Below are 12956 nucleotides of genomic sequence, written 5' to 3'. Positions count from 1 at the left end.
GGTTTCAGCGTCACACCTGGGATAAGCTCAAGCAACCTGTGTCTGTGCTCAGACACTTTGACATCAAGGTACGCAATGGTCTTGTGCGTGTGAACAGGTGCCACAACTAAATCTACGATTTCCTTCAGGTCTAGTATCACTTGCCAAGCCAGCTCACCCTCTGGTATAAGGTCCCCTATGAGAAATTGAAGGAAACGTATTAGGCACCAATTTTCATGGGAGTTGCCACCTATCGCTTTCCTACTGGAATAGGCAAGTGGTATGATGTGAGGCCGATTTTTTTTGTCACTCCACTTATAAGGAAATTTGAGTATACGCGTGTTAAGAGAATCCAAACTGAAAAACTTGTTCGAGATCAGAATGCTCAAACACAGTGCTAGTTCAAATGGGACAATGCCCTCAAACAAATCGTGTACTATATCTGGGGGGTAGCCTGTGCTGACGTGAAAATGTTGAAGATGTTTAGTTAAAGGGCAAGCTCTCTTCACTCCAAAGCAATTCGTTTGAGTATCCTGTGCAATCTTCAGATGTGCTTCATGTATTTCTTTGGTTCGTAGACAAAAAGCACCTGAATGAACATCCTTTGACTGTATTTCTACTGAGCAGTACAAAATCGGCAAATATATTGCCCAGAAAAGCTCTCTATGAAACCAGCCAAACCGTGGGCGCCCAAATTATCAGCAATTACACTATGCACTGTTCCTTTGACAAAAGCTCCAAGCTTTGGAATGAACACACCATGCTCTTCTAGTGTAACAAGATCATGTAAAAGTGGCTCCAAAATTTTTCCATATCCATATGCCTTTACATCGTCACTCTTACACAAAACTGCCAAATAAATTGAGGTGAGTGCTGAGTGAGAGCCTGAATCCAATATACACTACACAACTTGTGCTTCTTCCGTGACGTGCCCAAAGGATTACACAATTCAAAGTCATCAATGTATAAGGTTAAACAAAGTTTTAAATCATCACTTGAAAGGAACAGGTTTTCCTTGAAGTACACACCATCTCTTATGGAGCGATACTGCTGGTTTTCAGGCTGGTCAGTGTTACTGCTCTGTGTTCTGTGGGTATCAATAACTCTATTCAACACTTTAGTAGAATCAAGTATCTGCTGCAACGATCGCAGTAATGGGATATATTGAAAGGACCTGCAATTTTTTTGATCTAGAACAAACTCTACAGGCTCAACAACATTAAACACTTTTTTTAAGTATTCTTTTCTCTTATACGCTGTAGAAAGTGCACCACCTTTCCCTAGTGCATTAACCAAAGGATTAGATTTACATAGTAAATCAGCTAATTCATTAACAACAACACCATCAACCTCAATGTCTTTGTTTTTGAAAAAATCTGAGAGCCTGCTACTAGTTATCGGCACAGACACTGTACTCAGCAGGTAGTGTAGCTCTTCAACCAAGTCATCTACTGCTATAGATGGAACATGAAAAATGTTCTCTAATTTCAATAGAACAGAGGCAAGTTTTTTTTCTACTACTTCAGGAAGGTCCTCTGAATAATCAATATCACTATCTGCATCTGACTGACTATCATCTATGTTTGCAGAAGATGTGGGCCTATCATCAGGACTAGCAGACTGAACAGTGACCTTAACGACACCTGCCTTATAATCTGATAGACTGTGGGGATTATGTTTACGATTTTTATGTGACTTAAAAGTACCATATACATGTGTCTGAAATGCACATCCCTCAAACATACAAGTTACATTTTCATACTGTCTAAGATGTTGAAGTATGACTAAAGTAATCTTTCTCAGTTGAAAGTTCTTCACACCCACACATCTGACATTTGAATGTAGTTGACTGAGCAACTGCTGTTTCTAGCTTTCTGTGTTCTCGATATATGTGAGTCAAAAGTTTCTTCCAGGTTGTGAATGTACATAAATACAGGGATATTTGCATGTGCGGGCATGGTGGAAATGTCTTAGTCTGAAGTGTTTTATTAACTCATACCTTGACGATAATATACTGTCACACAATCTGCATGGCCACATAACACAGCACCTGTGAATGAATACAAAGAACAATAAGTCAGTTACAGCATGTTATTAACAACCAAAAAACAAGTTCCACATGGCTACAAAAACATCCGTTTTCAAAGTGCATGTATAATCTACAGCACTACTGAAAAACCCACACACCCAACCTTCTACAAGATCAGAAATTTTAGGCCATTTGTATTTTCTGTTATCAATGAATTTATCCTTCTGAGTCAAAATGTTTTAGCTTTGATATATTAAACAATATTGTGTGAAGAGGGGGAGCGAGGGAGGCGGCAGTGGCGGGGGTTTAGAGGGTCTAGACCAGACCGGATTGCTTCTGGTGTGAACGACATAATCGGTTAATATGTGCCCCGAAAGGAAAATGGCGGCGCTTCGCGGCTATTCGCTTCCACGTCCGGTGAGTCCCTGCCATTTGAGATACCCGAAAAGTTTGGAATGAAATATATTTCAATTCGCCAATCATTGATTATTTTTCCTACTCCACATCGTGGATGAATAATACATCCATGCTCCGCATACAGCACGAAGTTTAGTGAATTGCTAGCTAACGTTAGCTAGCGAGTGCCAGTGCACATGAGGTAAATTAGTAGGCCTCAAGATAAAACTGCTTACAGTCATCACGAATTCCGCAGATTTGATCATCAGTGAATTGATAATGTAATACGATAAAAACTGCACGAATAATACAGATTGATGTAAGAATACAAAGGATGACTCGGATTACTCACCATTACACCTGAGCTGGGAAGATGGCGTCCAGTGGAAAATGAGGAAGTCATTTCCTGTTCACTTACCGGTAGCCTTAATTGTATGCGCACCAATCCCATACATTTTAAGTAAAAGAATCGTGTTTGTTTCACAGCTTTGATTATTTAAACCATGTTAATATGTATTAAGTAATTACATTTAATATATTTTAGAATTGACAGAATTACACAGATTATAATTAATTTCAATACATACATTTAAAAAATATTTAATTAAAATAAAATCTAATAGATGTATATGCATAAATATAAACTCTACCATGATTCATTTCTGTGAGTGTGCGTGGAGCCCCAGATCGAGGGAGATTATCAGTGGTCTTGTATGTATTCCATTTCCTAATAATTGCTCCCACAGTTGATTTCTTCACACCAAGCTGCTTACCTATTGCAGATTCAGACTTCCCAGCCTGGTGCAGGTCTACAATTGTGTTTCTGGTGTCCTTTGACAGCTCTTTGGTCTTGGTCATAGTGGAGTTTGGAGTGTGACTGTTTGAGGTTGTGGACAGATGTATTTTATACTGATAAGGAGTTCAAACAGGTGCCATTAATACAGGTAACAAGTGGAGGACAGAGGAGCCTCTTAAAGAAGAAGTTACAGGTCTGTGACAGCCAGAAATCTTGCTGGTTTGTAGGTGACCAAATACTTATTTTCCACCATAATTTGCAAATAAATTCTTAAAAAATCAGACAATGTGATTTTCTGGATTTTTTTTTTCATTTTGTCTCTCATAGCTGAGGTTTACCTATGATGAAAATTACAGGCCTCTCTCGTCTTTTTAAGTGGGAGAACTTGCACAATTGGTGGCTGACTAAATACTTTTTTGCCCCACTGTATATCAGGACCTAAGAGAGGATGTTATCAAAAGGATACGACAAGCCCTGGAATGTGTGGTTTTTCGCTCCAACCACTTGATGAACGCACCTAATTCGAATTTCTTTTTTGCGAACTTTCTAAAGATTCGCATCACCTTTTAGATGGAAACGTGACTACAGTTACGTTAGTAGTCGTGAGTTGTAGAGTTTTGCTACAGTCTGCGGAGCGTCTAGAGCCAGAGAAGGAGAAAGCGGACCGCTGGGCTAACGTTACGCTAAAAGCTAATCAGCCTTCACCTTAAAGCAGCATTACTCATTGCGCGGCTCGCAAGCCACATGCGGCTCGCAAAGCCTCTATTTGCGGCTCGCATGGCGGTAAAAATATACAGTGATATGATCATGCAGTGAATACAGATATTTAAAAAAACAATACAAACAATTATTTAAAAAATAAATCAACAGCGGCATTAAAAGGTGGAAATATAGCCTTGTCTAGAAAATATTTTTAAACTTGCTCGGCTCTACGCTGACAGCGGGGTTGCCAGATTGGCGGTTTTCCTGCATAACAAGAGAGAATGTGCTCTTTGGATGGACTTATTCTTATTAACTTATTCTTCAATAGCTTCCATGTTATGTGACCCAGTGTCTCCACATTATTCCAGAAAATAGCACACAGTCACACAAGTCTTAATTTTCCTCTCAAAGTGCACCGGATTGATGCATTCCAGGTTAAAAGGTACCAAATTTTCTTCCGGGGGAGCATGCCCCCGGACCCCGGTAAGGACCGGGTTCCCTCCACAGTTTCACAAAATTCTGTGGGAAACACTGCTTCAGGGAGGACATATTATTAAGCAGGCATACTTATTTATGACTGGATTTATAGCTTTTGATACTTTGCGGTAAAAATGGCTCTCCTGTTGACGTCGTCCTGTCAGTGCGGCTCTCCTGAAAAAAATAGTGAATACCACTGCCTTAAAGCCTAAGGGCTTCGGGGGCTCCTTGGTTATGCAGTTGGATAGCGCATTACGCAGTTGTAGAAGTTTAACCACCGCTTAACGTGCTTCCCTGCAACAAAACTGGACTGAATTGAGTTTATTAGGTTTTTACTCTCACTCACACACAGACTTCTACTATCACAGACTATTTCCATATCGATATTATCAGCAACCTTGTTTCGAGTGATTAACAGTTATGCCTGGACGGACTGCGAGCAGAGCTGCCGCTTATGTTTATATAACGTTAATGGGCTCACAGTAATGTTACTAGTAGTTGTGAGTTGTAGAGGACTGGGATGTTTATTACAATTTCAGGAGAGTCTGCTGCCTTAACTTACCTCGAAACCAAACCAGACAAAACCTTTTATCCTCTCCGCCGTGTGTTTGAGCACTTTGCATGCACAGCTTTCACTGCTGATTGGCTGTTACCCGTCGTGGCTCTGCGTGTAACCAGAGCGTATAACCAATCAGATGGTGCTGTGGGTGGGACAATGCTGGAGACAGCGTAGTGACAGCAGACAGAGAGGCGCGGCTGCATCAGAGCCAAAATAACCCAGTTTTAAATTGATCTCTTATCGGCCGTCGGATCAAAAAAAAAAGGCAGATGCCGATATGCGTCAAAATGCCGAATATCGGCGCAGATAATCGGCCCGGCCGATCCCTTGTGTGTGTGTGTGTGTGTGTGTGTGTGTGTGTGTGTGTGTGTGTGTGTGTGTGTGTGTGTGTGTGTGTCTATATGCATGTATATGTATGTATATATATATATGTATGTATATGTAGGCCTATTGTCTTTTAAATTTTTGATTACCTTTTACTGTTACCGTACCATTACGTATATATACCTTCGGAGCGGATTTTCTTTACCGTTCCTATAACAGACCTACTTTTACTGTAAAGCATATATACTTACGAAACGGATGTGTTTTACCGTCCCTATGATGGAGTAACTTATCGTTTTAGGCCATACGTTCCTATATACACCCAAACGGCACGTATATTAGAGCTTAGATCGGGCCCAGAAGATCAAACCCGACCCGGCCCGAGCCCGTGCACGTTCTGTCCGAGCCCGGCCCGGCCCGGCCCGTCACATTAACTGTAATTATGAGCCCCAGCCCGATTTCAACCCGAATTTTTTTTTAATACATGTGTTACTTTGTACACATTTGTTACTTAGGCCTACTTTGCTAAATATATAATGTTTAGATCACCGGTCATTATCGGGGAAAATAAGCCCCGACAGGGCGAACAGGACACCGACGTGCAGCGGAGGTGTCTTACTTCGCCCTGAAGGGGCTTATTTTCGTTAATGACCGGCGACGTTCTATACATTATCCCGCTTATTACACGGCTACTTGCCAAAACAAAAAAATAACCTCACACGGTGTGTCAGCAGTGAAATAGTTTGCCGAAGACATTGACGTCGCTTAGCAACCGAAGACGCTGTGGTTGACAAGTTACCGGACTACGACCCATGCAAGTGAACGGAGCGTTCCACGGCATTGAGAAGACCCGTGTAATAAAGGCTAGAATATTTCTGTATATGGCATATATTTCTCCTCAGATTTGGCCAATAAAGCAATGATTATAAAAACACAAAAAAAACAACACAAACGCTCGATCAAAGGCCCGGCCCGACCCGAGGATAGTGGTGGGGAAATATCGGCCGGGTTGGGCTCGGGCAGAGATTCTAAACTCGTATATACCGTTCATATATACAACCTAAACTGAGGTTCTTTACCGTTCCATATATACTGTTCATATAACGGAGTCTCTTACCGTTATACTCCCTGAACAGATTTTTTCTTTGTCATACAAGTATTGTGATCTCACCTGTTCGAATTATTTTCCATAAGGATACCGTTCCGAAAAAAACATCAATCTATTCCCCACAGGCGCCCTCTTCTCACCCCAGTAGCTGGTTGCAGTCACCTGGCGGCGAGGTAGAGCTCTGGGAACCAGTTCCCAGCCGTGCACGGTTGACCTGTCTTGAAGTAATATTTTGTAGAAACTTCAGGTTAGGTATCCCGGACGGGCCCCCAAACATGAGATTTCTAAATACAAAAAAGCACACAACACTTGTAGAACAAATATAACCTAGGTTTAATGCATGCATACATTCGACTCCAGAATACAGGGTGACAGAGCTTTTTATACAGTTTCAGATCCTCCACATTCTAGATGTCAATAATCGAATCAGGTAATGTTTACTCAAGACACAGAGTTGCCTGTGTTCTCATCGAGCACAAGAGGATGTCCTATCCCTTGTGACTGTTTTACCCAAGTGCGAAGGTTAACATCACGATTGATTCTGAGGAAGGCAGGACGGTTACCCATAGGAAAAGGGTTTACATTTAGATTGACTCTGAGGAAGGTAGGACATAGCTGACCAGAGCACAAGGGTATCATTTTGACGACATCACTCACTCCAGCGGTGAGGTAGCTGAACCAAGCACAAGGGTCAATGCATAGATGGCACTGATGAAAAGCAGGGTAGCAAGACAATACACGGAATGGAAAACAAAGCCTATATGACTAAAAGGTAATAACATATGAATTTTTCGATCACAAATGAAACCCTTTTTATTCAACATTTAAGGAGAGCACCGCAACGGAGGAGTGTTGGTAGTCCAAAAACATCAATTCTTTCTGCATTTTCATGCATTTCAATTTGAACTGCAACAGCACCAAGCACTCTGGCAGAGTACTCAACAAAATCCTCACTGAAACAAAACTAGTCGTCATTGACAATGACGAACCCACCCACCTCCACAGCGCCACCTCCACTGAAATCCTGGACCTCATGCTCTGTATCCCTATCCTGGCTCAGCCCACCTAAGTACTTCCGCTCAATTTGAATTTCCCCTCAGTACTAGGTCTGGGTCTGCGGTATGTTAGTGGGTTTTCTCTGTATAAATTTTCTGGGTGCAATCAGGGAACAGAGGGAGTGGGTGACATCAATGACGTTAAAGTCAGCTCTCGCTGGCCGACATCTTCACGCACGGTGATTGGTTTGTTTTACAGCTTGCGCACAACGTGATTCCCAGCCAAACGTTAGTGATTGGTTATGGCAGATCCAGAGTGGCAGTGGGCAGAACCAATAATTTTAAACTTCAACAGACACCCGCCTTCAAGTGAGTTAATGATTGGAATTTCGGCTCTTTTTAGTGAGCCGGATCTCTTGGAATGGCTCACCAACAAGAGCTGGCTCTTTCGGCTCCCAAACGGCTCTTCATATTACCGCGTATACCTTTTATAATGGTGCCATGCCGTAATTGCGACGGTCATACAGTCTTGGAATCATTTTTTGAGAGAGTGTTTTCCTGCTTGGAGGAACATACATAGGATTGAGAGCCTGTGTGAAACTTCTGAATCCCTTGTCCTCCACAATTGAGAACAGTTGAAAATCACATGCAATCAAGGCTTGTTGCATTGTCCTGTGTACCACGGTGACGGTTTCGGTGCGCCCTAGCAGTTTCTCCCGCGCCCCCTCCCTCCTCCATTTCGTATATTTTAATTGACTAATGCGCCCCCAACGCAATCATAGGCGATTGCCTATGCCGAGCGCCGGCCCTGCCTATCAGTCACAGGCAACGTGTGTCGCGCATCGAAATCCCCCGCCCCTCGCTGCTTGTTCTCATGATCGGTTGCTGGCTGCAATGCATGCGCCGTGACACGCATAGCACGCGTAGAATGAATGCATGTAGCACCCATAGCGCGGGAGAAAAAAAAGGACACTGGCTTGCGTGGTTCACTTAAAAGAGCCGGCTCTTTGAGCCGACTCGTTCGCGAATGATCCATCATTAGTCCAGACTCTCTGTACAAATTAAATGAAGTACGAGAGTCTGGTAGGACCAGGCTACTGTACCCCAGGCCCCGGCAGCAAAATAGTCACTTTCTGTAGGCCAAGAAAACATGCCAACTACAACAGCTGTATCCATGTATCCATAAGGACACAAGGACACTTTATAGTGCGGCATTGATATAAAAGATGCTTCTATGTGATTCTCCCGGAATGACGTTCCTGTGGCCACCGTCCGATGATTTGAATGCAAAATCTGTTGCGTGACTTGAGCTGTACAATCTGATTTCCTGGATAATAGATGCAAATGAAGTACCAAAACCTGCCCATTATGTTGGTATTACAGATGATTTGAACCTTAATCCGACATCTATTTGTCAAGACATCGTGTATCTTGAGTATAATGGCCTAAGAAGAACACCTAAATAATTGTGTCTTGGTCTAACTGTTCGCCGTTTAACAGGATAATTACAAATTGTGGCATGTCTAAATAGACGAGGACAGTGGGCAGCATGAGACACAGTTGTCGGTCTAGACCAGGGGTCACCAACCTTTTTCAACCTGAGAGCTACTTCTAGGGTACAGAGTAATACGATGAGCTACTTGTTTGATACAAACTTCATGAAAAACAAAATTGCACGGTTGATCTTTAATGATAAAAGTAATATTTGTAATACAATTGAACATTTCAGAACAGTAAAAATCAAATCTACATCAATGCAAGTGTTAGTGGTTTGAACATCATCACAATTGTGACTCCATGGTGACGAGTGCTATTTTTAGAACATGCCCTGCGGGTAAGGTTGCACGCATACCATCACCGATACCAAATGCAACCCTCGGACTAGGGCCCGATACTGTGCTCACGTACTCGTGAAACTGCTCCGATACAACCACCCGATACCACTTACGCAACGTGACGTAACGTTGAAGAGCCAGTGAACCCAAAACGTTTTTTGATTTTTTTAAGCGTGGAAATTTGTACTAGATCATTGTCAACATAGTAATATATGCCTTTTTTTCACTGTTCCGGAAATAAGTCCCAAATTGAGAGAAACAAGGGGCACCGGCGGTGTGTGTGGACGTGTGGAACTCTGTCTGTGCAGCGGTTGACTGCGGCGTCCAAGCCTTTTGGGAACTTATTGCATACCACTACGGTGCGTTTGGATAGTAAAGCTTCCTCTTGGCAGCGATTTATTTAATCGGCTTTCCGGTGTTACACTGTATTCTGCCCGAGCCCGACAGGTTCACGATGTTTATGTCCGAGCTCGACACAGTTAGTCTATTTATTTATCATACTAATGCGAAAAAATGTGTATGAAAGCACACCTTTATCAAACAACTGCAAGGCATTTGGAAATGTCAACAGATGAGCGCAACATTTGCAAAATCATAACCAATTGAAATTCACATAGGCCCACAAAAAAGGCCACGATAAAACACAATTACCTAAAACCTAAAAACATGGTCATCTAGAGCGTTCTGTAGCATCCTAATCAGCGCCCACATTTCGGTAACATAGGCCATTAGGCGTAGCCGTCTTTTAATGCTGTGTCATCCCGTGTGATAAGTTCCTCCCGTGTGAGAAACTAAATAGATTTCCTGCAGTTATTAATCCATTTTTTTAAAGTCTGCAATTAGTAATCATATTTCGTGAGTTGTTATTTTAATGAGTGATTTGGCTTCACGGACCAATCTGGCTGAGACATCACCCGAATAAGCTTATTCAAAACAAATGGTAAAAAAAAACAACCAACAGAGGAGAGCATCAGAGAAAAAGGATGACAAACCGGGTTTGTCATCAGGTTCACCCCATCACCTAACCATCCCGAGAGAGCGAGATCGTCAGTCTAAAAAGTCATGGAATGAGTGAAACACCGCACCAGCAGGACATATTACCACTTTAATCAAGTTTAAAGTAACTTTAAAAGTTTTAATGGGGAAAAAAACACAATTTTCACACTTGGATATCAGAGGAATGGGAGAAAACAGGATCATTTGTACATACAGTACAAGAAATCAATATCACAATGTCATCCTTCAATGAAACCCTTTTTATTCAACGTTTAAGGAGAACACCACAAAACAGGCAAAGGAGGAGTGTTGGTAGTCCAAAAACATCAATTTTTTCTGCATTTTCATGCATTTTTTGGTTATAACTGCAACAGCACCAGGTACTTAGAGAATTCAACAACACCCTCACCAAAACAAAACTGGTCGACAACGACTAACACACCCACCTCCACAGCGCCACCTCCAATAAAATCCTGGACCTCATGCTCTGTACCCCAGGCCTCGCCCAAAAATATTCACTTCTTCTGTATGACAAGAAAACACGGCAACTACAACAGCTGTATCAATCAACAGCTGTATCAATCAAGGACACAAGGACACCTTATAGTTGGGCATTGATATTAAAGATTCTTCTATGTGATCCTACGTTTACGTTTGTGTATGAAAGCACACCTTTATCAAACAACTGCAAGGCTTTTAGAAACGTCAAAGATAACTGAAAAACATCCACAAAATCACCACAAGAGTTTCTGAGGTTCTGTAGGACAGGTAGCCTATGAAATTCAAATAAACCCGAGTGTTTCCCAGCGAAGTAAAATTAACGTTAACACAAAAGCAACGTCAACTCCCAACGCCTTATCGCGCAGATGTGACTGAGCCCGACCCGAACCCGAACCTAATTTCGAACCTGACCCGGCATGTCGGGCTTGGATGGGGATGTCATGCTGTACTTCACGTGGCTCATGGACTGTCCTTTCATTCTGGTTTAACACAAACGCTACTGTTACTCTAACCACATTTATGAAGTACCGGTTTGGTTTTTATGAAACTATTCACTTTAGAAGTACTTTAGCAGTGATGACAGGAGGTCTGGTGGCTTGATTAGGGTCCTGTATCCTAATTCACTCTTAAGTCACTTAATGACACCAATGTGACAAATGTGTACTTGTAAACTCTGCTTCCTGTTGAACTGCCACTGCCAAAAGTTGCCGCCTTCAAATTGGTTCTACGCCTTTTAAATATTGTAACTAACATGGCTGGTTGAGACAGTCGGGCAGCAAAGGGCCAAGCTCATTTACATATTTAAAGGACTTATTTTGGTTTGTGTGTGTGCGCAGAACATCCAGCTGCTGGCCAGCCAGATGGACAGCGTGGACCTGTCGTCCCTGGATGAGGCGGCCCTCGAGAGAATCAGATGCCTGCAGGTAGACTGGTGGAAACTGTTGATACAGCTGACTCCAGCTGAACCACGGAGAACTGACACCGCCCTCCCTCTTTTCCTTCCTTCTGCAGAGTCGCCTGGCAACCCTGTTGTGAGCAGGGAGCTTGAATGGACCTCGACGGACGCAGACTTGTAAATAGTGTATCTGCTGTACTTTATTTTGGAAAACTTTGGAGCAACTTTCCTTGTGCATTGAAGTCTGCAGAGCTGAAAATATTGATAATCTGTTTACTTATACTTTGTAAAGATTATCTGGTTATCTGGATTCATTGATGTGAATGTATGTACCTTTTTTTCAGTTTTTTTTAGAAATGTTATGTGGTGTCTGTATGGAGTGCGTTATGGGTATCCTGTGATACCTTTGACCACCAGCAGATGGCAGCATTGTATTAAAAGTTTAAAAAGGCAAACTGTCTCGTCTGTTCATACCGCACAATCTGCATGAAAAACGACATGCACCTTTTAAGGCTGCTTTAAGTAGCCCTATAGATATCGGAAAGAAGGGATGTGCAGTGTAAGGTTGACATGCTTATGAAGTCCTGAAGTGCATGACCGCATTAGAAACGCTAATTTCACCTGCAATACTGGCCTCCATCCTATGCCAATACACGTGATCACTTTCACTTTGGTTACGCACTGGCTGACGCATGGGTGTGAACGTACAACTGGAGCCTTTCCCGCTCGTATATCGATACCGAACAACCCTTAATCCTGAACGTCTATCAACCGCATGTTTATTTCCATTAAGCTCTGCCCGTTCCGTGGTTTATTTACCAACGAGACGCTGTGGTGATTTATGCGGCGGCAACTTCAGCGGCAGAGGGGCTGCCTGCTGGCAGTCGCACCTGCGTAACTTTGTGCGCCGTCACGAGGCTCGTTAAGCGTGATGGGTTTGTCAGGGGGCTTCTGACCCGGCAAGGTCTGGCCCAAGACCAGACGGCCATAATAACGCACTACACCAATCCCAAACGCACCGCCCTGTGTCATCATCGTAGGCCACCACGGCCGTTATTCCGACTCTGGCCCCGGACCTCGCGAGTGCAACCCGCCCCTTAAACCCTCATCTGCCGTCTCTTTATGCGCAGAGAGACTGTGTCACCGGCGGAGGTAGTATTCACCCCGGCACCCCCCCCCCTGCTGTGACAGATGTTGCGGTCAGCGGAGCGTGCCGGAGGTGTAGCTCCCTCGCTGCCGTGACACTGCGCGGCACACCTGCTCTACTTAACCATCAAATACCCCTGGATCCGGCTGCCTGCCGCCGAGTGTGTGTGGGGCTCTTTTCGTATTGCTCTAGGTGGTTGGAAAATTGCTATTTTGCA

At 43.1% G+C, this 12956-nt stretch overlaps 1 protein-coding gene across 1 annotated transcript in view; it reads left to right on the top strand.

Moving 5' to 3' along the window:
* Positions 1–12029, top strand: part of cdca8 (cell division cycle associated 8) — a 49434-nt gene extending 37405 nt beyond the window's left edge. The window contains exons 9-10 of the mRNA XM_079749479.1: positions 11534–11620; positions 11709–12029. Coding sequence (XP_079605605.1) covers positions 11534–11620; positions 11709–11732 — 111 coding nt within the window. The 3' untranslated portion in view covers positions 11733–12029. The remainder of the gene's footprint in view (positions 1–11533; positions 11621–11708) is intronic.
* The last annotated feature ends 927 nt before the right edge of the window (positions 12030–12956 follow it).

The sequence above is a fragment of the Pollachius pollachius genome (assembly GCF_949987615.1).
Source record: "Pollachius pollachius genome assembly, chromosome: 13".
In the NCBI taxonomy this organism is placed as follows: Eukaryota; Metazoa; Chordata; class Actinopteri; order Gadiformes; family Gadidae; genus Pollachius; species Pollachius pollachius.
Note: the sequence above shows the minus strand (reverse complement) of the source record. Positions and strands in the feature narration are given on the sequence as shown.